The sequence below is a fragment of the Eucyclogobius newberryi genome, unplaced genomic scaffold (assembly GCF_026437365.1).
Source record: "Eucyclogobius newberryi isolate DKJ021-1_F unplaced genomic scaffold, fEucNew1.0.hap1 SCAF_10, whole genome shotgun sequence".
In the NCBI taxonomy this organism is placed as follows: Eukaryota; Metazoa; Chordata; class Actinopteri; order Gobiiformes; family Gobiidae; genus Eucyclogobius; species Eucyclogobius newberryi.
Genome location: NW_027315724.1, coordinates 3,915,968 through 3,943,145, shown reverse-complemented (window position 1 = coordinate 3,943,145; position 27,178 = coordinate 3,915,968). Strand labels below are relative to the sequence as shown.

Genomic DNA, 27,178 nt, shown 5'->3' with positions numbered 1-27,178 from the left:
ATATCTATTACTGCTGATTAGGGCTGACTTAAATGGCAAAAGGATTTATACAAAAATAAATTGATTTGATTTGATTTGATGCTGGGAAATTGGCTAAAGCGCTAGATTTTTTTTACACCAACTACGGCCCGCGGGTATTGGTCTGCACTTGTATCCTTAATAAATATTATGTGAAATAAATTAAATCATATATTCAATAGCCTATATTTGACCGAAAAGTGTTTTTTAAAAACAATTTTCACACCATTGATGGCCCTCCGCTACTTGCCTGGATTCGAATATGGCCCTCAGAGGAAAATAATTGCCCACCCCTGATCTAGAGACAGTTCATCCAGAGCTACAGTGTATGAAACTCCTCAGGACACGTGAGGTATTACATTGACTTAATAAACATTTATAGTTAAATGCTCATACAGGAGAACTGCTGCATGGTTTGGTGCACAGCAGGTGGAGTAGAGTGAAGCTGCGCCCCCTGGTGGTCAGTCCTGATGCAGGTGAGGTCTGATGCTTCGTACATAGTGGGAAAAATGTATCTAGACCTATTAAATAAAGACCTCAACAGTTTTCCTACTCAATGTATTTATTTTTATTTTTTGAAACACCCAAAATCACACATTTCTACATTTGTGAGATCTGGAGGCCAGAACAAGGAAGAAGACTGAAAACGATACATAACGAGTCATTTGTTCAGTGGAGCTGGAAACAAACTCACAGGTCTCACTACTGCAGGGGGCGCCACTCTGCTGCCCCCTGCAGGTCTCACTGTGAAAGAGCTACTGCAGGGGGCGCCACTCTGCTGCCCCCTGCAGGTCTCACTGTGAAAGAGCTACTGCAGGGGGCGCCACTCTGCTGCCCCCTGCAGGTCTCACTGTGAAAGAGCTACTGCAGGGGGCGCCACTCTGCTGCCCCCTGCAGGTCTCACTGTGAAAGAGCTACTGCAGGGGGCGCCACTCTGCTGCCCCCTGCAGGTCTCACTGTGAAAGAGCTACTGCAGGGGGCGCCACTCTGCTGCCCCCTGCAGGTCTCACTGTGAAAGAGCTACTGCAGGGGGCGCCACTCTGCTGCCCCCTGCAGGTCTCACTGTGAAAGAGCTACTGCAGGGGGCGCCACTCTGCTGCCCCCTGCAGGTCTCACTGTGAAAGAGCTACTGCAGGGGGCGCCACTCTGCTGCCCCCTGCAGGTCTCACTGTGAAAGAGCTACTGCAGGGGGCGCCACTCTGCTGCCCCCTGCAGGTCTCACTGTGAAAGAGCTACTGCAGGGGGCGCCACTCTGCTGCCCCCTGCAGGTCTCACTGTGAAAGAGCTACTGCAGGGGGCGCCACTCTGCTGCCCCCTGCAGGTCTCACTGTGAAAGAGCTACTGCAGGGGGCGCCACTCTGCTGCCCCCTGCAGGTCTCACTGTGACAGAGCTACTGCAGGGGGCGCCACTCTGCTGCCCCCTGCAGGTCTCACTGTGAAAGAGCTACTGCAGGGGGCGCCACTCTGCTGCCCCCTGCAGGTCTCACTGTGAAAGAGCTACTGCAGGGGGCGCCACTCTGCTGCCCCCTGCAGGTCTCACTGTGAAAGAGCTACTGCAGGGGGCGCCACTCTGCTGCCCCCTGCAGGTCTCACTGTGAAAGAGCTACTGCAGGGGGCGCCACTCTGCTGCCCCCTGCAGGTCTCACTGTGAAAGAGCTACTGCAGGGGGCGCCACTCTGCTGCCCCCTGCAGGTCTCACTGTGACAGAACTACTTGATTCATTCACTAGATTTTCTGGGACGTTAAATAAAATAGTTCCCATAAGAGTTCAAGACACATCCCAGTTGTTTCCAATCCAAAGTGATTGATGATTTCATATTATAATTTAATAAATGATGAGACTGTAGTACATGTAATTTTTTTTAATTGAAAATGGGTCAGACGACAAAATAAACAGCTAAAATATATATATATAAAGACACGTATTAAGAAACGTATGCATTTCATTTTACTGTGGGGGTCACACGTCACATGGTTATTTTGTTGCCTGACAGTCCCAACACTTTTGACCGACTACTTTCATGATGTTGGAGGTACTGGCTGGTTTTGGGGGCCCCTGCCTGAAAATCATCTGATCTGACATGGTGGAGACAACATGGAGAACTGATCACTTTGCCTGGAAAGTTCCTCATTATAAATGTTACATTTGGCACACGGAGGCTTCACGTGACATCAAGTGGATCCAATCGCCTCGTCAACCACAGGTCACGAGCGGCGGCGGCATGTTCACGCTGGGACCCCCTGCTCTCTAAGTGAAAAGTCCTTTACATCAGCCTGACTGACCACACTGGGAAAATGACCTCAGATTGAAAGATTTCATTTAAGAACAGAACTGTGTGTGGTCCCAAAGCTGCAGTGTTGTTTATGTGCTTTTCTGCTCAGGGGCCCACGTGGGGCCCACATGGTCCTGCAAAACCTGGGAAATAATGGCCCTTTTCCCCAGACGTGGTTAACACAAAGAAAATGAGAAAACGGCCAAATATACTGTATATTTTGTCCTTGAAAATAACTTCATCACAGTAATAAAGAACATCCCCTCCCCCACAAACCCTCTTCCTCCGTCGACCTTAAGGCGCTTAATCGTCACTTTTGGACTTCTTCTTCTTCTTCCTCCTCTGCTCCTCAGCTTTGACTTCAGTCTCAGTTTTGATCTTTATGCAGCTCCTCAATTCGTCCGGCTCACACGCCTCCTCCGCCTCCTCCGGCTCCATTTTGATCTTCTTCTCCCTCCTCCTCTTCCTCCGTTCTTCTCCCTGTGCCGGCGATGGTGCGGCGCTCTTGAAGGCCGTGTGCTGAAACCTCTGTCTGAGTCCGGGCATCAGGGAGGGTGGTGGGACAGCAGGGACCACGTGGAGAGCCGGGTGTGTGCCGTGGTCACTGTAGCTCTGGCTTAAGCTCATGAGTCCGGCGAAGGGCGAGGCGAGCGAGGCGGCGTTCTTGGGGGAAGTGAGGAGGCGGAACTCTGGGCTGCGGTGGGAGGAGCCCAGGACGCTGTAGGTGTGCTCCTCCCCCTCTCCGGACGGGACCCTCAGCGTCTGCAGGCCACTGAGAGGCAGCTGGACCCCGCTGAAACTAAAACCAGCACAGTGTAAACGACCACTATCTTAGTAATCAGTCAAACAATGTTATAAACCAGACTTTTTAACCAAATAAAAGTTGAATTATGCCAACTGATGGTTTCTAGATTGAAAATGAATAAGTGTATTATTGAATTGTGTCTTCTTTTTGACATTTTGATTGAATGTGTGGGTGTCACATTCGGGTGCAACGCGGCTGTGTCAGTTCTTTATTAAATGCAGAGTTACACTGACACGCTACACGTCCTCCGCCCGCTACACGTCCTTCGCCCGCTACACGTCCTCCGCCCGCTACACGTCCTTCGCCCGCTACACGTCCTTCGCCCGCTACACGTCCTCCGCCCGCTACACGTCCTCCGCCAGCTACACGTCCTTCGCCCGCTACACGTCCTCCGCCAGCTACACGTCCTTCGCCCGCTACACGTCCTCCGCCCGCTACACGTCCTCCGCCCGCTACACGTCCTTCGCTCCGTCTCCGCCCGCTACACGTCCTCCGCCCGCTACACGTCCTCCGCCCGCTACACGTCCTCCGCCCGCTACACGTCCTTCGCTCCGTCTCCGCCCGCTACACGTCCTCCGCCCGCTACACGTCCTCCGCCCGCTACACGTCCTTCGCTCCGTCTCCGCCCGCTACACGTCCTCCGCCCGCTACACGTCCTTCGCCCGCTACACGTCCTCCGCCAGCTACACGTCCTTCGCCCGCTACACGTCCTCCGCCAGCTACACGTCCTCCGCCAGCTACACGTCCTCCGCCAGCTACACGTCCTCCGCCAGCTACACGTCCTCCGCCAGCTACACGTCCTCCGCCAGCTACACGTCCTCCGCCCGCTACACGTCCTTCGCCCGCTACACGTCCTCCGCCAGCTACACGTCCTTCGCCCCGTCTCCACAACAAAAGGACTGTACTTCTGGGATACACTTGCTGCAGTTTTTTTTGGTGTTTTTAAGTTGAAAACTAGAATTGGAAAATGGTCCTTGGCGCATTTGGTTCAAACCTTGATGCAAAATGAGTCAGAGACATTTAATTTACAGACTAAAAATGAGTTTTCCCAATTACAGTTGGTCAAATTTGGGGCAATGTTTACTGACCCCTTCGAGGAAACTGCAGCTGGAAATTTGGGTGTAACAAAATAAATTGAATTTTCAGACATGGACAAAGACAACGTTCATAATGATTACCATTTACCCAAAGGTAAAACTAATCCTTAAGTCTTTGCCTCAGAAGAATGACCGCTCATGACAACACGGAAATGAAGAAGCAGATAAACCTAGACTGACCTTTGAGGGTCGAAGCTGGCAGGAGCCTTGATGAGCCACAGCTCTGAGCTGCTGCTGGTCTTCATGGTGGAGCTGCAGGCTTTGTAGGAGAAGGACACGAAGTCTTCAGGGCACTGGAACCTGGTCCTTCTGGACACTGCAGCACAGAGAGCATCAAAAGCACTGATCACATGTCACAAACATGTCACAAACACGCCACAAACACGTCACAAACACGCCACAAACACGCCACAAACACGTCACAAACACGCCACAAACACGCCACAAACACGCCACAAACACGTCACAAACACGCCACAAACACGTCACAAACACGTCACAAACACGTCACAAACACGTCACAAACACGCCACAAACACGCCACAAACACGCCACAAACACGCCACAAACACGTCACAAACACGCCACAAACACGCCACAAACACGCCACAGACACGTCACAGACACGTCACAAACACGTCACAAACACGCCACAAACACGCCACAAACACGTCACAAACACGCCACAAACACGTCACAAACACGCCACAAACACGCCACAAACACGCCACAAACACGCCACAAACACGCCACAAACACGCCACAAACACGTCACAAACACGTCACAAACACGCCACAAACACGCCACAAACACGCCACAAACACGTCACAAACACGTCACAAACACGTCACAAACACGTCACAAACACGCCACAAACACGTCACAAACACGCCACAAACACGTCACAAACACGTCACAAACACGCCACAAACACGTCACAAACACGTCACAAACACGTCACAAACATGCCACAAACACGCCACAAACACGTCACAAACACGCCACAAACACGCCACAAACACGCCACAAACACGTCACAAACACGCCACAAACACGCCACAAACACGCCACAAACACGCCACAAACACGCCACAAACACGCCACAGTTCCCTCAAGACATGTGATGCTGCTCACATGTGCTTGTGGGGCAGTGTGGATGGGACAGCCCCGCCCTGTGGACAGAGGACATACTGCAGACACGTCACAACCCTTGTCACTGACTCCATGAGCTTCACGTACGTGACGTTTGCAGGCGGCGAGAAGACGGAGCGCACAGTTACAACAGGTGGCCTCACCTCCTGAAGCTTCTGTCTCCTGGGCCAGGCTGGGGCTCCTGACTTTTCATTGGTTAAACAGCGTCATGTGATCTCTTGCTGACCAAAACAGAGAGGTGCAGCGCGAGGCTAGCTGTGATGCTAACTCACTCAGGAGGCTCTGAAAGTGGTTTATTTATCAGAGGAAAACCTGTGTCCAACAGAGGAGGAGGTGAGACAGATGAGGAGGTCAGACAGAGGAGTTCAGACAGAGGAGGTCAGACAGATGAGGAGGTCAGACAGAGGAGGAGGTCAGACAGAGGAGGAGGTCAGACAGAGGAGGTCAGACAGAGGAGGAGGTCAGACAGAGGAGGAGGTCAGACAGAGGAGGTCAGACAGATGAGGAGGTCAGACAGATGAGGAGGTCAGACAGATGAGGAGGTCAGACAGATGAGGAGGTCAGACAGAGGAGGAGGTCAGACAGAGGAGGAGGTCAGACAGAGGAGGAGGTCAGACAGAGGAGGAGGTCAGACAGATGAGGAGGTCAGACAGAGGAGGAGGTCAGACAGATGAGAAGGTCAGACAGAGGAGGAGGTCAGACAGATGAGGAGGTCAGACAGATGAGGAGGTCAGACAGATGAGGAGGTCAGACAGATGAGGAGGTCAGACAGATGAGGAGGTCAGACAGAGGAGGAGGTCAGACAGAGGAGGAGGTCAGACAGAGGAGGAGGTCAGACAGAGGAGGAGGTGGAGGAGGGAGGAGAAGGAGGGAGGAAGAGGACGAAAGGAGGAGGGAGGAAGAGCAGGAGGAGGAGGAGGAGGGAGGAAGAGAGGAGGGAGGAAGAGAGGAGGACGAGAGGAGGAGAGGGAAGAGAAGGAGGAGGAGGAGGAGGGCTGACACTCTGAGGGCATCACTTATGTGTCATGAGCTTTATGCCTCATACATTTGTGTCGAGGCAGAAATGACTCGGTGGTTCACTGTTTGTCCATCTCTCGTCTTCTCGTCTTCTCAAAAGATGCGACAGAAGGTTTTAGCTCAGAGGCTGCGTCCAGTGCGTCTTCTGTTCATTTTCATTGGCCGCAGGGCTTGAGAATGTGTCAGTGGACAGTCTGCTGCACTGGTCATTTCCTCTGGGCACACTGAGGGTCAGCAGTGGTGGTCCAGAAGAGAGGACCGGGCACACTGACAATCAGAGGAAAATCAAGTTCAAAATGTGTCCTGGGTTCTGAACGGGGGAAATAGAAGACAACGTGATGTGAGTCTGAACAACAGAGTCTGACCCTGTGCTCTGGTCAGACACTTTTCTCCTGTAGTTCACTTACACTTCACTATATGTTGTATTCCATATTATTTGAAGTTCATCTTTGCCTTCAAACAGTCAAACGTCCACTACGTCACAACTCCGGTCGTTCCGTTTCCAGAATTCCCATTTCTCTGACCAGTGCAGACGACTGCGTGCGGTGTTCATGCGCAACTTCCGGTCAGAAACTCGTATTTACGCCACACGCCACGTGAAAGCACAAATACAATCTCACAAAAGCATGTTCGTTTCCTGCTCCAAAAACACGACCCAGTATTTGACCCTGCGCTGCTCCCGTGAGGCGCGGAGCACTTACTGTGGGGTCAAAGTTCATACCTGTCGGCTCCAGGTCCGCGTGCGTCTCAGGACCGGGCTCCTCATCTTCACCGGAGGAGGAAGATGATATGTCCCGGGGCATTTTATCACGAACGTCTTACACTCGCGTGCGGAGCTTAAGCGCGTGGCTGTGGGCGCACGTTTCTGCTGATGACCTCTGACCCTGGGCGACTGACTTCCGCTTGACTGTGCTGTAGTTTGTCTGTGAGCCATGAGGCCCGTGGGCAGCACGAGCCACCGCGGCTCCAGGACTCAAACTCCCACAATGCACTCCCGCGGTGTTACGTAACGTTCCTTCGCCTGACGGGAAAACAGTTGACAGCAGCAGAGACACGGCTCAAGTGGTAAACAAACAACAACACGAGCCGCCGCGCCGCGCACACCGTGTCCACTCTGTCCGTGATGTGCGCGCGAGGCCGCGGAGCTACGGGACTCTGAGGCTTCCGTACAGCACGGGTGAAAACAGCACGGGAGTGTAGCCTGCTAACGTGTAGCCTCCGTTAGCAGGCTAGCAGCGGGCTCGTGTGTGTGTGTGTGTGTGTGTGTTTGTTGGCGCTAGCATTAGCATTAGCAGCGCCATGTCGTCCCCGTCCTCGTCGCGGCGCCAGTGGTGTTACCTGTGCGACCTGCCCAAGATGCCCTGGACCGTGGTGTGGGACTTCACGGAGGTCGTGTGCCGCGGCTGCGTCAACTACGAAGGCGCCAATCAGATCGAGTTCCTGATCGCGAACGCCCGCCAGCTCAAACGGACTCATGGCATGCAGGACGGTACCGTGCGGTCCCCGGGGCCCTCCCCAAACAAACACAGCACCTCAGGGAGAGACGCGCCGGCGGACACGGCCAGGACGCACAGTGACCGCTTTGAGCGCACAGGCAGAGGGGACAGTGTGGCCTCTTCTGCCAGGGTGCCCCCCAACGGCCTACACAGAGAGGGACACCCTCACCCACAGGAACTGAACCGCCAGAGCCCCAGCGGCAGCAGGAGGCCGATGCTCGGTGCCGCCATCCCTCCCAGTCTGGTGTCCCAGAGTATCGCAGGAATCCCCCCTGGTCTTCTGCCTGCGGGCTTAGCTGCCAGACCGACCCCCATAAATAACCCCATGATCTTCCCTGCACCCGTGCTGGCCGAGATGAGCCGCAGACAGCTGGGGATCGGCATGGGCATAGGGCCTTTCATCTCCCAGGAGCTGGAGCGAGAGCTGAGCGCATCACAAGGCCAGTCCAAGTCCCAGACCCCGGTCCACTCGTCTGTGGCCAGCGGCGGTGGCGGTAAAACTACAGGTCTCCCACTGACGGCCTCTGCCATGGCCGGCGTGAACCAGACCAGCCCCAAGCCTGCGTCTTCTCCCGCTCGACAGCCTCGTCCTCTGGCCACTCGGCCCGGAGAACTCCTGAGCTCCAGCACGTCTGTGGAGGCGGCCAACACGGCTCCAGCCCTGCCCCACGGAGGAGCCTCCGAGCTGGGCTCGGCATCAGGCAGCAGCCACTCTGCTGGAAACACGCTGTCCTGCACACTGTGCCACGAGCGACTGGAGGACACACACTTTGTGCAGTGTCCTTCAGTGCAAGGACACAGGTTGGTCTTTTGCTTTATCTCAAAAGCTCATTTGTCCTTTTTATAATCAGAAAGTCTCACTTTGGTCACCTAAGTATAATAAACATACCTCATGCACCATGTGTCTGAAGCCTCTGGCGTGCACCATGTGTCTGAAGCCTCTGGCGTGCACCATGTGTCTGAAGCCTCTGGTGTGCACCATGTGTCTGTGCACCATGTGTCTGAAGCCTCTGGTGTGCACCATGTGTCTGTGCACCATGTGTCTGAAGCCTCTGGTGTTCACCATGTGTCTGTGCACCATTTGTCTGAAGCCTCTGGTGTGCACCATGTGTCTGAAGCCTCTGGCGTGCACCATGTGTCTGAAGCCTCTGGCGTGCACCATGTGTCTGAAGCCTCTGGCGTGCACCATGTGTCTGAAGCCTCTGGTGTGCACCATGTGTCTGAAGCCTCTGGTGTGCACCATGTGTCTGAAGCCTCTGGCGTGCACCATGTGTCTGTGCACCATGTGTCTGAAGCCTCTGGCGTGCACCATGTGTCTGAAGCCTCTGGCGTGCACCATGTGTCTGAAGCCTCTGGTGTGCACCATTTGTCTGAAGCCTCTGGTGTGCACCATGTGTCTGAAGCCTCTGGTGTGCACCATGTGTCTGAAGCCTCTGGCGTGCACCATGTGTCTGTGCACCATGTGTCTGAAGCCTCTGGCGTGCACCATGTGTCTGAAGCCTCTGGCGTGCACCATGTGTCTGAAGCCTCTGGTGTGCACCATTTGTCTGAAGCCTCTGGTGTGCACCATGTGTCTGAAGCCTCTGGCGTGCACCATGTGTCTGAAGCCTCTGGCGTGCACCATGTGTCTGAAGCCTCTGGCGTGCACCATGTGTCTGAAGCCTCTGGCGTGCACCATGTGTCTGTGCACCATGTGTCTGAAGCCTCTCGTGTTCACCATGTGTCTGTGCACCATGTGTCTGAAGCCTCTGGTGTGCACCATGTGTCTGTGCACCATGTGTCTGAAGCCTCTGGTGTGCACCATGTGTCTATGCACCATGTGTCTGAAGCCTCTGGTGTGCACCATGTGTCTGTGCACCATGTGTCTGAAGCCTCTGGTGTGCACCATGTGTCTGTGCACCATGTGTCTGAAGCCTCTGGTGTGCACCATGTGTCTGTGCACCATGTGTCTGAAGCCTCTGGTGTGCACCATGTGTCTATGCACCATGTGTCTGAAGCCTCTGGTGTGCACCATGTGTCTGTGCACCATGTGTCTGAAGCCTCTGCTGTGCACCATGTGTCTGTGCACCATGTGTCTGAAGCCTCTGGTGTGCACCATGTGTCTGAAGCCTCTGGTGTGCACCATGTGTCTGTGCACCATGTGTCTGAAGCCTCTGGTGTGCACCATGTGTCTGTGCACCATGTGTCTGAAGCCTCTGGTGTGCACCATGTGTCTGAAGCCTCTGGTGTGCACCATGTGTCTGTGCACCATGTGTCTGAAGCCTCTGGTGTGCACCATGTGTCTGTGCACCATGTGTCTGAAGCCTCTGGTGTGCACCATGTGTCTGTGCACCATGTGTCTGAAGCCTCTGGTGTGCACCATGTGTCTGTGCACCATGTGTCTGAAGCCTCTGGTGTGCACCATGTGTCTGTGCACCATGTGTCTGAAGCCTCTGGTGTGCACCACAGGTTCTGCTTCCCCTGCACTCGCGTGTACATCCAGAGCCGCCGGGCAGACGGGGAGGTGTACTGCCCCAGTGGAGAGCGCTGCCCTCTGGATAACACTCCCAACAGCCCCCCCTGGGCGTTCATGCAGGGAGAGGTCACCACCATCCTGGGCTCGGCCGGTGCGGGAGCTGCATCCGCCCCTGCTGCTGCCCCGCCCCAGGGCCCCAGTCCCGCTCCCGAAGCAGGGCCCGGGGCCGGCACTGGAGATGTCACTGTTAAAAAGGAGCGAGAGACGTGAGACAGGTGTGTAAACCCTCAGCCTTCATCAGAAACCTGAACTCTTTCTCATCTGGCCTGGTGGTTTGGTTGCTAAATGTGAAATGAAATATATCAGTTCAAAACTGAAATGTATTTCATATTTGAGCCCCTTCATAGCACAACAAAATGCTCTGGTTCATGAGGGTTCAGGGTCCGGCTCCACATGGGGGGCAGAGCTGACGACACCTAAACATTAACGGTGTTTTCTGAAAAAAGTCTAATCTAAATTGTACCTGAAAACTCAACATTTCACAAAAATACGTTTAGTAATTCCACGTTATGCCTTGTCCACACCGCCGCGGCGCGATTTCTTCGTTTTTGCGTTTTTTTGGTGCGTTTTTTTTACGCTCTCGCCGCTTTGGGCGCGTATGAGGCGACAAAAGCGGCTTACGCGACGTGTTCAGATATGTTGAGGTCTCTGGCAGCTGAAGCGTAGCAGCAGCCGCCGCAGCCAATCAGAGCTGACGCTCCAGTGACGTACGTACGTATTGCCCCTCGCATTTCCGGTATTCCCCATGGAATTCCACAAGAAGAGCCACTTTTTCCTTGCTCGTCAACATTGGCAGATGAAAGACTGATTGTGGCCGTGTGTGGGAGAAAGGAGCTGTACCATGTATTCACGGTGCAACAGAGACAGAAACAAGCCCGGCGCCTCCGTGTGAGGGTTTTGAAAACCAAAAACGCTCTCGATATCCGCCATTTTACACAATGCCAACTCCACTGCTCATGCGACAACACCTGTACTGCGCATGTGCGCAGACAGCTCGAGCGCCGCACTGTGTACAGTGGCCGGGGCGTCGATAGCGCGCGTCCACTGCGTAAACCTTTCAAATGTACACGTGCTCAAATTTTGCGTCGGGCGCGATTAGGCCGCGGCGGTCTGTACGTAGCTTTAGTGTGTCTGAGACTTGGCTGGAGCTACAGTAAACAGGAAATGACTTTCTCAGTTTTTCTGCATTTATTCCACTTCTCTGCACTTCTCCGCTTTAAGTAGCTTCATTTAGATGGATTATGCACTGGAAATATAGGTTTAAGTCTTGGCGCAAGTGCTGTTTGTCGATAATCTGGAAACGACTGATGCTAACATGTGCTAGCTAGCTCTGTTTTGCTAAGCATAAGATAAGAAAATATATTCCTTTATTGTCCCACATGGAGAAATTTCATTGTTGCCACGCAGGTAGATACAGAGGTAGATACAGAAGAACAGAACACATCACTTATAGGAAGTCTGAAAAACACTTTCAGTAGAAGATCTCCTATAAACAAAAACTCCAATTTCCCAACAAGGGATGGAGGGGAAAATAATAAAGATAAATTACATAAATACCATTGCATGTGATCACGACAGTAATTGCACATGAATATGTGTCACGACGGCACATGGATTGCATGTGGGGTAAACATGGAATTATGTCAGTTTATCACAAGATCAGAATCAGAAAAGATTTATTGCCATTGAAAATGAACAGAATTCACAAACTGAGGAACTTTCTTTGGTGATTCAGTGAAACATAAAACAATGAACAATGATAAAACAACATTTATCAGTCAAAAAGAAAAACAGTTTAAATCTGCTATAGGATAAAAAATCTAAATAGTCTAAGATCAAAACTAGAAATAGGCTTACTAAGTACACTAATTTACAGTGGATCAAGTCTGCGTTGGTGAGAAATGATTATTTTGTCTTGATGTCTGACTTTGGCTGTCTGTGTTCTCTGATCCAATCATCTCGCTCAAACGCTCTGTTGATTGTCTGTTGTATGGAGTTCAGAAATAGACCTCACAGTCTGCTTTGGATCTCTGAGACCAGCCACTGTCACTTAAGACAAGGGCCTCATTTTGAAACTTCTACAGGGCAGAGGGCCACAAACAACGTGACAATGTCGAATTTGTTGAATGACAAAGTGAATCATTCGAAATTTTGCATTTGACGTAATTGCGATGAGCCTCCACACCTTTTAATTAGACCTAATTAAAGGTGTAATTAAAGGTGTGGTATAACATCAATATGCCTTAGTTTTCTCAACTTAGTAAAAAGTACTACTTTTTGTTTGGGCAAATTTTCACTTGTAAACTGTAATGGCGGACTATTGTCAAATGCTTCCCGGCCCAATTTAATGATAATATTCCCTTTTTTTCTTAGATTTATTAATAAAATGGCCGTCCCTGCACTCGAAAATGCCCATCCACATTTTAAAATACCCCGTCGGAAATACGGGAAGACGGGTCTGTATCTAAAAGCCTGGATCAGTCACTCCTGCCATTCATAGTCAAAAACCATCTGCGTTACATTGACGGTAACTATTACAGCCTTATGGCAGAGGGAAGAGTAATAAGTCACTGCTTAACAGGCTTTTAGATAGGATTATAAAGCACCCCGTCCAAATACATTTGTCCGCAAAATATACTTAAAAAATTCTGACCGAATACACTATTTTAACTAAGTAAAGTGGCGCTTTTAGCGCTGTCTAACGTTATGCCGTGCGTGCAGTGAAAGGGATTCCTTGGGTCCTTCTTTCGTTTCATTCCGTCAACTTGAGTTGAAGTGTGTCAATTGACAGATTAAAATAACCTTCCCAAATCCAGCGCGCTTTACCTTGATCTTCGTCAATTTAATGCGCTGCCGATGAAATTCTGTCAAAGTGCGCGAAAAAAACGTGGAGCTTCGGGAAACGCGGAGCTTCAGAAATCTCCGGAATAGGGCTCGACAGCCAATCAAAGCCAAGCACACAAATGTCGTCGACCAATCACCGCGCAGCATGCAAATTTTCACTTGTAAACAGTAAACTGTCATGGCGCGGACCATCGCCAAACGCTTCCCGGCCCGATTGAATGATAATCCCTTTTTTTCTAAGATTTATTAATATAAAATGACCCCGTCCTTGCACTCGAAAATGCCCGTCCACATTTCAAAATACGGGATGACGGGCCCCTGGCTAAAAGCCTGCTGCTTAAGACAGTGGAGACACCGCTCCAAAGTGAACCAGTGGAAATGTGGCTGTAAGCGCTCGGCCTGAGGTTTGGCGGTTGGTGCCTCCCTCTTGTTGGTGCCTCCCTCTTGTTGGTGCCTCCCTCTTGTTGGTGCCTCCCTCTTGTTGGTGCCTCCCTCTTGTTGGTGCCTCCCTCTTGTTGGTGCCTCCCTCTTGTTGGTGCCTCCCTCAGCTTGTTGGACCTGGGAGTGTCTGTATGCTAACACAGTGCTTATGTGTATGTGTCTTCCTCACAGCGGCGCAGGAGCGGTCAGAAGAACCCGAACAGGACATAGCCACTCTGCGCCACGGCCTGCGCCTCGGCCTGCGCCTCGGCCTGCGCCTCGGCCTGCGCCTCGGCCTGCGCCTCGGCCTGCTCCTCTTCTCCAGAACATCACACCTACACATGTCCGACCTCTTTACAGTTCTTACACAAGAGCAAAACGTGTGCCATCCTCAGCCTTGTAGAACGCACAACACTACTGCTTAGAGAGAAGCGCAGGGCCACATCACAGAGGGTTTCTATGGAGCCACATTCTGCTCCTCCTGAGGCTCTAATCCAGGGCCACGCCTCCTTTGTGGGGGAAATGAACCAATAACTGTGATTTGGAAAATGTTATTGTAGTGTTTTGGAAATTAAAGAGTCAGGAATGACTGACTTTGATCTTGGGTTTTTGTATGGATTCCCTCTGTGATGCTCCAATACATTTACCAAGGACTTATGAAATGTACTTAACGTTTTTGTAAATTAAATTGAAACCTGAATCAAAACTACAACAGAAACAGGGCAGATCTTAGAGCTTCTCGTTTTGCTTTTGTGTCATGGTTACACATACACAGATATTTTTGGAATTGTTCCTTGTTAGGTGTTTGGGGATTTTTGTCACAAATACTTTTTCTTTCTTGTCATATTTTTGTGATAATTGGGTCTTTCCTTCCTTTGCTGCTCTGCGTCTGAACTGGTCTGCAGCACTAGCTTTGTATCTGCATTGAGGACCAACACTGCAGACTCTTCAGGAGACGGACTTTCTGTCTCGACATGGTCTCACTGATGGAGAAATGTATCTTTGAAATATCTGTGTTCATGTAACCAAGCCCGGCTCTAATTGACTATTGAAGTGAATGTCACACACCAAACCTACACTTGACCCGAATGTACCAACCAGATTCCTCTATAGGCCAAGTACAATGTTATCTACAGAATGTAAATAACTGTATATGTGCAATCCCTTGCCCAATATGCAAACATTAATAATTTTTTCCACGAATGCATTACAGGTCTTGTAATAAACAACCTTAGAATCATGACATGCATTTTCACCACACTTCTGGTCATATTTTGTGAGATGTGTGTTATTGGAGTTCAGGGAGCACAAACTAGTCTCGGCAAGACAAAATTGACACGTTGCAACCAAACACAATGTTTTCCATGTCATTGTTCAAACAGAAGTGTAGCCCACAGATCCCACTGTGGATTCATGTCTACCACAGTCGATACTCGAGGGCTTTAGATCCCCTCTGCCGAGCCCTGGGGGGATATTGTTCCCCTCAACTTACCCCTGAGGGATGCCAGAGTTCCCCTGTTAGCGACCTCTGAGGGGGGCACTAGAGTTCCCCTGTTAGCGACCTCTGAGGGAGGCACTAGAGTTCCCCTGTTAGCGACCTCTGAGGGGGGCACTAGAGTTCCCCTGTTAGCGACCTCTGAGGGGGGCACTAGAGTTCCCCTCTGAGGGAGGCACTAGAGTTCCCCTGTTAGCGACCTCTGAGGGGGGCACTAGAGTTCCCCTGTTAGCGACCTCTGAGGGGGGCACTAGAGTTCCCCTCTGAGGGAGGCACTAGAGTTCCCCTGTTAGCGACCTCTGAGGGGGGCACTAGAGTTCCCCTGTTGGCGACCTCTGAGGGGGGCACTAGAGTTCCCCTGTTGGCGACCTCTGAGGGGGGCACTAGAGTTCCCCTGTTAGCGACCTCTGAGGGGGGCACTAGAGTTCCCCTGTTAGCGACCTCTGAGGGGGGCACTAGAGTTCCCCTGTTAGCGACCTCTGAGGGGGGGCTATAGTTCCCCTGTAAAGACCTCTGAAGGGGGGCTATAGTTCCTCCTGAGGGGGGGCTATAGTTCCCCTGTACAGACCCCTGAGGAGGGGCTATAGTTCCCCTGTACAGACCCGTGAGGAGGGGCTATAGTTCCCCTGTACAGACCCGTGAGGAGGGGCTATAGTTCCCCTGCATAGACCCCTGAGGGGGGGCTATAGTTCCCCTGCACAGACCCCTGAGGAGGGGCTATAGTTCCCCTGCACAGACCCCTGAGGAGGGGCTATAGTTCCCCTGCACAGACCCCTGAGGAGGGGCTATAGTTCCCCTGTACAGACCCCTGAGGAGGGGCTATAGTTCCCCTGCACAGACCCCTGAGGGGGGGCTATAGTTCCCCTGCACAGACCCCTGAGGAGGGGCTATAGTTCCCCTGCACAGACCCCTGAGGGGGGGCTATAGTTCCCCTGTACAGACCCCTGAGGAGGGGCTATAGTTCCCCTGCACAGACCCCTGAGGGGGGGCTATAGTTCCCCTGTACAGACCCCTGAGGAGGGGCTATAGTTCCCCTGCACAGACCCCTGAGGAGGGGCTATAGTTCCCCTGCACAGACCCCTGAGGAGGGGCTATAGTTCCCCTGCACAGACCCCTGAGGGGGGGCTATAGTTCCCCTGTACAGACCCCTGAGGAGGGGCTATAGTTCCCCTGTACAGACCCCTGAGGAGGGGCTATAGTTCCCCTGCACAGACCCCTGAGGAGGGGCTATAGTTCCCCTGCACAGACCCCTGAGGAGGGGCTATAGTTCCCCTGTACAGACCCCTGAGGAGGGGCTATAGTTCCCCTGTACAGACCCCTGAGGAGGGGCTATAGTTCCCCTGCACAGACCCCTGAGGAGGGGCTATAGTTCCCCTGCACAGACCCCTGAGGAGGGGCTATAGTTCCCCTGCACAGACCCCTGAGGGGGGGCTATAGTTCCCCTGTACAGACCCCTGAGGGGGGGCTATAGTTCCCCTGCACAGACTTCCCCTGAACAATTCCCTTCTCTGATAAAATGGCATTAGTTTCATTTCAAACTTGGCGTTGCAGGAAAAGAGTCGGAACAATCTTGTTGAGTCCGTTCTCGTCCTTGTCACAGAAGCACAGGTCAACCAAAGGTCAAAGCCCAAACTAAAGTATCGAAAACAATCTGTTTCCTCAAGGGCCTTGTCTAAAACAGGCACTGATATGAATTTAATACAATTATGTGTTCTTAATTTTTTAAGTGTAATCAAATAAAGATGGATCTTCTATTGAAAGTATATTTTTCAAATATATGTGTCTTACATGGTCTAATACTTCCTGCTCATGTGTGCAAAGTGCCTTTAAATGTCAGTTCTAGGTCTTTAGCTCACCTTGTGGACTCCAGAGACCTAAGTGGGATGGTCTGGACTCTGCAGCCCTCGGCCTGACCATGTGGGGTCCCAGGGGACTCCAGAGGGGCCGTAGTTAGGAGCGCGATCAAATGGTTTGACTGCTCTGCTCAGTCTGTTTACTTGGTGTCTTTTTGGCAGCTTCATGTAAAAAATGTGAATCAGGAATAAATATGATTCAATCCTGACCAGCCTGGCTTTGCTCCTCATCCTTATGCATAACTTTCTAAAACTGGAGGTGTGAGTGTGTGGAAGGATGCTGAGCTGACAGAACCTCACGGGAGTCGGGGATCCTGAAGTCAACTGCTGGCCCTTAAAGCTCATGAGCAGGGCGTGGTCAATCAGGAGGACAGTTTGGTTTGGGAAAGTGTGTCCAGTGTAAACACAATCCCAGCTTTAAACTACTTTTCTGCTGTTATACAAGCGTGTCCTCGAGCAAGACACTTCAGACACGTGTGAGTGTTGGGTTTGAAATGCCATACATTTATACGACTAGAATATTGTGCATAAATGCCTCATATGTAATCCAATATATGAAACATTCGCTGCGACCCATTATTAGGAACAGACTTAATCAGATTTTGAGTTCAGTGCATGTTTTTGGCATGAACATTTTTGTTTTTCATTTTATTTTCTCGTTTGTTTTGTGGCTGAGTGGAGGAGGCGGGGCTTGTAGCCATATCAGTGTTATACTAAACCCCGCCCACTCTGCAGAGGATTTGTGTGAAGATGACATTGAAACTTTGGGTGATGGTTATATTAAATAGATTCCTGACTATTAAGTTAAACAGTTTGATTTCACCACAATCGTCCATTAAAGTCCGGTCCGAGGTCATTGTTGGATTCAAATGTTAAAAAAGGAAGGCCCCCACCACCAGTCCGAGCCTACAACACAGACTCATTCATGACACTCACATTTGTGTAACATTTGCCAAACACAACTCACGCATTGTGTGACATACCATGATCAGATCACGCGCAAGCACGTCATGACCACGCCCACCGCCCCCACCCACCGGAAAAGTCCCAACTCAAGTGCTGAGGAACAGAGCCAATAGAGTTCTACAGACACAGCAGTGCACTGGTCAGTGTACTGGTCAGTGCACTGATGATGATGACGACAACACTTTTGAGTCAGGCTCTGCCGACTCCCTAGCGTGTGACATCGGAGGAAGATGGGGGGATGAGCAGAGGGAGGGTTAGGCCCCCCATATTCTATGAGGGGCCCTGAAGGTGTAACACTACATGTATGTATGGTATCACAAACCAGAACCGTCTATACATTATGGTGCCTACAGACAACAAAGTTGCAGTAGTAACGGTGCAATTTAATGCCAACGATGGATGAGGATTACGCAGACACTGATACGACAGCGATACTTCACCCAACCTACCCACTGCAAGGCTACTAGGGCTGTGTTCAAAATATCGATACAGCGATAGATCGTCACAGGCTCCGTATCGATACTTTTCAATAACGTTAATTTATTAAAAATTGACCAGGCGGCCGTTTAGAAGCTCCCTCCTGTAGAGGGCGGTAAACAGCGCGGAACAACTGAGACAGACACACAGCGTGCAGCAGCTGTGCACAGGCCTGAAGAAGAGCTTTTGGCTCCAAACGTCGCTACTGTTACACGCCTCCCTTTTCCATTCTATTTGATTTCCTTTTTCATTGATTTCATTCCTTTCACCCCTTTATTTTATACAAATTCAACGCAGCCCCGGAGCTAACTTAGCCCCGAGACCGCCATTTTAGCCCCGGAGCTAACACAGCCCCGAGGCCACAACAGCCGAACCGGAGGCAAAAAACCAGACACAAACCTGACACCAACATCACACACATCTCCCCTACTCTACACTACATAAACCCAACGGTTCAACAATACAACTATCCAACAGGGCCCCGCTGAGCGCCTGTTAGCTTAGCGTTAGCTGCGGCCACTTCCGCGCTAGCGCTACTTAGCTTAGTGCCCAACCCGAAGAAACGGGATTTTAAGACCAAAACAACAACAAAAAGACACAAACAGAGGGTCAACCGACTCCCACACATCACACACATTACACACCAGATAAACCACGTCCATTTACTCCTCATGGACCCACGAAGGACCCGCCCGCCCCCCGTGACAGGGGAGTGACCCGCCCGCCCCCGTGACAGGGGAGTGACCCGCCCGCCCCCGTGACAGGGGAGTGACCCGCCCGCCCCCGTGACAGGGGAGTAGGGCAAGGCCACCCAGACCCCACAGGTGAACTACTTCCAGGAGTATCCCAGTCCAGCTGAGGCCAGCGCATTGCCGGTCCCCACAAGGGGATGGGCCCCTACTTTTTCACTATTAGAAGGCTAATTAAGATAGCCATGTTTACATTCATTCAAATTACTGCTATTATTTATTTTGTTCAGACTTTGCCAATTGTTTGGCAACTTTACTTGAATGTGTTCTTTGCATAAGCTTTGTGGATAAACATGAAAATTCATGCATTTTCTTATCCGGAATAAAACAAATGCCCATTTGGTAAACTTTAAGACCCTTTTTTCAAAAAAGTATCGGGATACGTATCGTAATGAGGGAATTGTATCGGGACATACAAGTAGGGATACGTATCGTATCGCGAGGGTCTTGGCAATACCCAGCCCTAAAGGCTGCCACTCCGGCATGCAGTCTACACCTAAAAAAACATTAAAAAACATTAGCTGAGAGCCAAATACTTTTACTTCAAGACTGCCAGCATTACTGACTGCAGCTCCACCAGTCACCTGGGCGTAGTAAGGTGCCCTGAAGGTGCCAACTTCTAAACCAGGGCTTTCCACATTAAACCCTGTGACTAGGAAGGCTGGACCCGCTGGGAACTCGCCACACCTGACAGTACGACCCCGGCGTCCAACGTGCCTATGAGCCTCCCCTTGACCTTTTTTTGTTTTCAAATGTTTGAATCGGTGCGCCTGACTTTGAAGCGACCGCAGTGTGCTGATGCTTCTAAAGGCCATGGCCTGGCTCCGCCTCCACTTCCTAGCGTGTGACGTTGGGGTGAAAGGTCAGGAGGGGCTGGGCAGAGGCTACAAACCTCCCAAATGTCCGCACTACTACAGTTTCATTTTTCTGTAGTAAAATCAATCCAATGGCATTGGAAGAGTTATGAGTAACATCCTTTAACATTAGCGGCATATTGAACCCAAAGAACAATTTTATAAATAACAATAAAAAAATAACAAAATTGAGAAAGGAGAAAATAGATATTATATATTAACATGAAACACTATAGCTATATAAAACCTAAAAACTCGGCCTGATCAAAATTCTGAATGTAAAGATAAAGATGGCTGATATGTACTAGTTCAAGGAACTATTTTTGAAAAGGGTTTTACTTTATGGAATGTGTATGTGTAGCCAGCTTGTCCGTGCTGACCAACTGGAACCTCTCTTTTTGAAGTACACTTGCATCATCTCTCGCTACTCACAGTGTTTTTGTCCAAACCATCTCCTCTGAAGAGCTGAGGCTCTCTCCCATCTGACCGCAAGACAAACTTTGCACCTGACAAGTTCAAATAGGTGGGTTCACTGGACGACTGCCCTACACCGCCCTGGACGGGCGTGTCGTTTAAATTGTACTTACTTGTTGAGCAATGTGGGCGGGGCTGACGGATCAGGCAAGCAAAACCCCTTGTTGACTCTTGATGTGAGTAACTCTTGGCGACAGCTCCAGGAACCACGAGGAACCAGTCTGAGCGATGTGGATCCGGGTCACGGCACCACTGTAGCCGGCCTTTCCGTACTGACCGACTGGAACCTCTCTGCGTTGTGTTATGTTGTGTAGTTGGAATGAGCCACACACACAAGGGTTTGCCGTTCAGGGGATTTACTCTGTGTGACTCCACGTCTCACATTCACACAGATGTGACGGAGCACCGTAAAAGCCGTTACAAGTCGGCCCCCGACCAAACTGAGAAAAACAGGGTTTTACCTTTTTTCCCCCAAATTTGTGAGTTTTTTTTTTTTTGCATTATGTGAAAGTTGAAGTTATGAAGCAGCCATTCCATGTATCAGATAACAGTATTTGCAGCATTAAAAGCATAAATAAAGCAGTTAAAGTGCAGTAGGGGTGTGGCCTCATTTCCCTATGAACAGCTGCGTTGTTGTAGTCGGCCAATGGGCGGCCAGCCACATGGCTACTTAACAAGCAGCATCACGCCCTGTGTAGCATTGTTTGTATCATGGATCAAGCTGCTATTGTGAACGAGCTTAACCGCGGCTGTTACAGCGCCACGTTTTTGGATTATTTCTGAGACAAGTCCGCTTTTCCAGATGACTATCTAACTTCTGAATCTGAAGATGAGGTCACAGATGACGAACGCCATTTCATCCAACTGGAAAACATCCCTAGTCTACGGCTGACCTTAGACAAGGACGAAGATGAGGAAGAAGCGCCCGGTCACGCCGAAGAGCTGGAGTGTGAAATGACAGACGCTATTGCCACGGTTACATTTGCAGAGGAAAAAGGAGAGATGGAAAAAATCCGTAACTTTGACTGCAAATGTTACTCAAGAAGAAAAGAACATTCTCTGCTCTCAAGAGAATCGTGTAGTAACAAACTAACTCCAGAAGTCATGTACAAGCTGCGGAGCGATTCTCTAGCAGCAGAAAGAGAGTGGCAAGATATGAGGATCATTGGACATATGGAAGCAAACAGACGTTCTGTCGCCACTTCTGAGCTGACGACGTCAACCAAAAAGCCCTATTCATAGGAGCAAAGAAGTCTGCAGAAATACATTCCTGTTCCTCATGGCGTAAGTATTGATTATGTCTTGTGCTCGTTCATCACAAACATGCTTGTGTTCGTGTTTTTACGGTTACCTGTGAGCCATGTTATCACAAGCTAGCTAGCTATCCCCGCTAGCCAAGGGCCGATGCTCCATCATTTCTCCACGTTTTAATCTTAAATACAACGTAAACGTTACAATGTGAATAATTGGCATCACAAACACGCTTGAAAGTGCCTGTTTTGGTGTGCTGTTCTGCTCGTGTGTTTGTGCGCCGCCAATATGAACTGTTATCTGTGAAGCGTGTTATTAGGCCCGAGCGCCACAAGCTGGCGAGAGGCCTATTAATCTCGTAAGGCCGTGCGAAGCACGGCTGCGAAAGTGCGCACATAGTGCGCACGAAATCGAGCGCGAAGCGCTCGCCCACTTCCAAACACTCACTAACGCACTCCTTCACTCATGCACGCCCCGTGCATACTAATTAGTAGTAGGAAAATGGAACATTACCGTTGTAAACGGGCGAAGCCCGTGCAAAAGTGCGCACTAAACGAGCACTTTACATTGAGATCCCCATATAAAGCACTCATTTGCGCTAAGTAGCTCACGAATACGTTCCCCATCTCTTGCATGTTCCGTGCATATAGGCGTGTAATGCAAAAATTGAACATTATTACTGTATAGAGGGCCAAAAACACAAAGTGGGCGGAGCCCACTCAAAATTAACGAAAGTACCCGTCAGTGACCAGGGACCCACACCATGAGGTAGGAAAGCGCGAGCGCTTTCCGAAAATGTATAGTTTATGATATTTGGAAAATGGGAAACATTGTTTTCGCATCGGAATATTATTCTTTCTTTCTTTCTTTCTTCTTCTCGGGACCAACCCCCCTATTTTTCACCCAGTGAACATTGACGAAAAGTCACAAAAATTTGAACACCTCTAAAAATCGTGCCTCTCTACATTCTGGCTATTTCCCTTTTCTAAAATAAAAAAATTGGCGCGTCAGCGCCCCCAAATGTACCAAAAATGCATTGAGAGATGGGAAATGACCCAAAAAAAATCTGATCGTAGAATCATGAAATTTGGCGCAGAGGTAGATGGTGACAAGAGAAGTAAAAAATATTATTACGGCAACGCCGTCCGCCCAACCAAATGTCGGCCATATTGCTTCAAAAATGGCTAAACATGACTTCGGAGTTTTTCCAAACGTCGTACTTTTACGAACTCCTCCCAGGGCGTTGGCCCTAAAAAGCTGAAATTTGGTGAAAATGCTACTGAGGAGTGGGACATCAAAAGTTATCCAAATTACATTGATACTTGTCACGGTCTCTGTGCGGCGAAGCCGCAAACTGTAGCAAGAATTTCAGAAATCTCCCAAATTTAACATTTCTGCCGTTTGCGCAGATAAAGTCCGAATTGCGTCAAATTAGAATCAGTTGTTAAACTCTTTGCCCTAAACCTACTTGAAGTGAAATAAATTAATTTGGAGCCACAGCGCCCCCTACAGATTTTATATGGAGGTTAAATATTTAGTTTTGCGAAATTATATGAAATTTGACACACAACTCAATTTTGGCATCCCCATCAAAAAAGTCAACGAGACCCATGTCATAATTGTTATGGCTTTGCCGTAACGATGACCGAAACCTTCCATGTTATTCCAATGGGGAAATCGCCAGAACATGTTTACACTTTAGACTTTCACAAACTCCTCTTAGGGCGTTAGACATATTAACCTGAAATTTGGTGAGACTCATCTTCAGGACCATCAAAAGTTATCCACATTTTTATTCAAAGAGTCACGGTGTCTGTGCGGCAAAGCCGCACATTTTGCCAAGAATTCAAAATAAAATTGCTTTTTGATGGTAAAACAAAGGGGAGAAGATGTGACAGCGTCACAGATTCAGCAGTAGGCGTAATAAAAGGACAATTGGGGCGCGTTAGCGCCCCCTCCTCTTGCGGCGTGGCGGCGGCGTAGCGAGGGCCGATCATTGCCGCTTGCGGCTATATTTCCCATATTACTGTTCACCATAATCCTTATTTTTCCCCCTTTTCAGAATTGGCAAAGACACCCTGACTGACATGATCAAACACTATGAGGAAAATGGAGCGAGACCACAGCCACAGCCACATACAGCCAGGTTCATCAGCCATGAAGTCATCCACACTGTTGTAGAGTTTATCTAAAACTTTGCAGAAGTCCATTCCATAATGCTGCCGGGTCGACATCCTGGCCATAAGGACTGGCATGTGAAGCTGCTCCCAACCCATGTGACTAAGGCCTCAGTTTGGCTTCTCTACGTGAAGTCTGCTAAGGAGCGTGGTAATTAGGCCCGAGCCCCAGCAGGGCGGAGGGCCTATTGCTCCCGCAACGCTGCCGAAGGCAGCGTTGCAACTGTCGTACCCCGTCGCCCCTGGCAAGTACAGTGAACTAGCCCATGCCGAAGGCATGGATCATGCATACTTACATTGTTGACAACAGCAGCGCGAAGCGCTGCATTCCTCCAAAAACCCTCCTGGCATCGTCCCGTACGCGAGAATCCATGCCGCAGGCATGGGCCATGCTTGTATCTGCTCAAATCAATGGAAGTCTATGGGGAGTGGGCGGGGCATCCCGACGGAATGGGGAGTGACGAGCGCGTAAGCGCTCGTAATGATGATTCCACCCCATGGCGGCATCGGGAAGGCTTAGAGCTTTCAAACGATGTATAATTTGTTGTTATAGTGGAAACGGCTATATTGTTTTTGCTAAAAATATTATTATTATTATTAGGCCCGAGCCCCAGCAGGGGGAGGGCCTATTGCTCCCGCAACGCTGCCGAAGGCAGCGTTGCAACTGTCTGACCAAACATGCGGGCGCAGCCCGCATGTTTGGTACCCCGTCGCCCCTGGCAAGTACAGTGAACTAGCCCATGCCGAAGGCATGGATCATGCATACTTACTCCTGCTATGACAGAAATAGTCAACAATTAGTGAATGGGCGTAGCCCATTCACTAATTGTTGACAACAGCAGCGCGAAGCGCTGCATTCCTCCAAAAACCCTCCTGGCATCGTCCCGTATGCGAGAATCCATGCCGCAGGCATGGGCCATGCTTGTATCTGCTCAAATCAATGGAAGTCTATGGGGAGTGGGCGGGGCATCCCGACGGAATAGGGAGTGACGAGCGCGTAAGCGCTCGTAATGATAATTCCACCCCATGGCGGCATCGGGAAGGCTTAGAGCTTTCAAACGATGTATCATTTGTTGTTATAGTAAAAACGGCTATATTGTTTTTGCTAAAAATATTATTATTATTTTTCTTGTTCTTCTTCAGCGCTTTGATCTCTAATTTGACCCCCTGAACATGCTCAAAAACTCACCAAACTTTGCCCAAAATTCAGAATCGGTGAAAAATTTTATTTTTTCTGGGCCATTTTTTTTTTCGTTAAAAAATGGCGCGACAGCGCCACCGACAAAAGTCAAAATACATTGCGCCTATGGGAGACGCCCCGAGGTCAACTTTGGCGTAAAGCTACGAAATTCGGGACACGCATTCCTCTCGTGAGGATAAACAAAAAAAAACATTGTGGCCACGCCCCCAAACTTACCCTATGGCCGCCATCTTCCTTTGAAAATGAAAACAAGCTGAGTTAGCCATTTTGTTTACGTCAAACTTTGACGAACTCCTCCTAGGGCGTTTTGCCCACCGACTTCAAAATCGGCGTACGTCCTCTGGACAAGTGGGGCATCTAAAGTTATTCAATTTTTTGAGATACCTTTTACGGTCTGTGTGCGGCGCAGCCGCAAAGTTGGACAACTTATTTTGGAATATTGCAGGTCTAAAAATTGCTCCCATTTGATCAAAACCAGTCCGATTAGGACCAAATTTGAATCAGTTGTTAAACTTTCTAGTTTGGACCAGTTTAGGCTGACAAAATTGAAATGGCAGTGATAGCGCCCCCTACAGAGTGACCTTTAAATTAACATTGAAGGTCAAAAATTAGTTTTACCAAAATTGTCTAAACTTTACCCAAAATTCTATTTTGCCGTCCCGATCACAAAAGCCAATCACAAAAATGCCTAAATTTTTACGCCGTAGTCGTAGCGATGACAGAAACCTCCCATGTTATCCCTATGGGAAAACCACAAAATCTCTCAAATTACCACATTTTTATGTTTTACACTTTAACGAAGTCCTCCTAGTGCGTTTTGCCCACCAACCTCAAAATCGGTGTACGTCCTCTAGACAAGTGGTGCATCTAAAGTTATCCAAATTTTAAGGATAACTTTTACGGTCTTTGTGCGACGGAGCCGCAAACGTTTCCCAGAATTCTGACTATTTGGCCTTCAGAGTGGCCTATAAACAATAGAGTTTTTCCAAATGACATGATATTTTGAACAAAATTCTAATTTGCCATCCTGATCATAAAAGTATGAGAGCCAAAGTCATATTTTGTACGGCGTAACCGTAGCGTTGACAGAAACATCCCATGTTATCCTTATGGGAAAATCGTAGAATCGCTCAAATCACCACATTTTTACGCTTCACACTTTAATGAACTCCTCCTAGGGCGATTGTCCGATCAAGTTCATATTTGGAGAATATCATCTACACAAGCGGGGCATCAAAACTTACCCATATTTTGATTCTAAGTGCTACGGTCTCTGTGTGGCGGACCCGCAAATATATGTCAGAAATGGGAAAACAGCGAAATCTCTAAAATCACCACATTTTTATGTTTCACACTTTAACGAACTCCTCCTAGGGCGATTGCCCGATCAAGCTCATATTTGGGGAAAATCATCTACACAAACGGGGCATCAAAAGTTATCCATATTTTGATTTTAAGTGGTACGGTCTCTGTGCCGTGGAGCTGCAAATATACTGTCACAAATGGGAAAAACGCCAAATCCTTGAAATGTTCACATTTACGCTTCACACTTTAACAAACTCCTCCGTGGGCAATAGCTCGATCAAGCTTTACTTTGGGAAAAATCATCTACACAAGCGCGGCATCAAAAGTTATCCATATTTTTATTCCAAGTGCTACGGTCTCTGTGCGGCGGCGCAGCAAATTTGACTGACACTTGTGTTCATTTGCACTGGATTGGCCATGTCCAATGTGTCGCCGTCTGTCAAGTTCTTTTTTTATTCAAGACACAATAAGGGCGCCATCTTTATCAAGTCAAAAGCGCAGAGTCGGAAGGCCGGCGGCCCGCGAGGGCCGTTGGATGCCGCTTGCGGCTTTAATTTTTCTTGTTCTTCTTCAGCGCTTTGAACTCTAATTTGCCCCCCTGAACATGCTCAAAAACTCACCAAACTTTACCCAAAATTCAAAATCGGCGAAAAATTTTGTTTTTTCTGGGCCATTTTTTTTTTCGTTAAAAAATGGTGCGACAGCGCCACCGACAAAAGTCAAAATACATTGCGCCTA

General features: G+C 49.6%; 2 protein-coding genes across 2 annotated transcripts; one reads left to right on the top strand and one right to left on the bottom strand.

Moving 5' to 3' along the window:
- Positions 1–1,854: 1,854 nt before the first annotated feature.
- Positions 1,855–7,303, bottom strand: polr1g (RNA polymerase I subunit G). The gene is made up of 3 exons (XM_072459896.1): positions 7,085–7,303; positions 4,374–4,509; positions 1,855–3,090 (listed from the first exon to the last, which is right to left on the bottom strand). The coding sequence occupies exons 1-3, from the start codon at positions 7,164–7,166 to the stop codon at positions 2,595–2,597; spliced, it is 714 nt and encodes a 237-aa protein (XP_072315997.1). The 5' UTR covers positions 7,167–7,303; the 3' UTR covers positions 1,855–2,594.
- A 104-nt stretch (positions 7,304–7,407) lies between these two features.
- On the top strand, positions 7,408–17,195 carry LOC140373362 (interferon regulatory factor 2-binding protein 1-like). The gene is made up of 3 exons (XM_072459895.1): positions 7,408–8,660; positions 10,308–10,589; positions 13,831–17,195. The coding sequence occupies exons 1-2, from the start codon at positions 7,663–7,665 to the stop codon at positions 10,582–10,584; spliced, it is 1,275 nt and encodes a 424-aa protein (XP_072315996.1). The 5' UTR covers positions 7,408–7,662; the 3' UTR covers positions 10,585–10,589; positions 13,831–17,195.
- The last annotated feature ends 9,983 nt before the right edge of the window (positions 17,196–27,178 follow it).

Coding starts and splice junctions, on each gene's coding strand:
- polr1g (XM_072459896.1), bottom strand. CDS start 7,166: ATGCCCCGGGACATATCATCTTCCTCCTCCGGTGAAGATGAGGAGCCC. Junction 4,510..7,084: donor CGCGGACCTGGAGCCGACAG/GTATGAACTTTG, acceptor TCTGTGCTGCAG/TGTCCAGAAGGACCAGGTTC. Junction 3,091..4,373: donor GCCAGCTTCGACCCTCAAAG/GTCAGTCTAGGT, acceptor TGCTGGTTTTAG/TTTCAGCGGGGTCCAGCTGC.
- LOC140373362 (XM_072459895.1), top strand. CDS start 7,663: ATGTCGTCCCCGTCCTCGTCGCGGCGCCAGTGGTGTTACCTGTGCGAC. Junction 8,661..10,307: donor CCTTCAGTGCAAGGACACAG/GTTGGTCTTTTG, acceptor TGTGCACCACAG/GTTCTGCTTCCCCTGCACTC.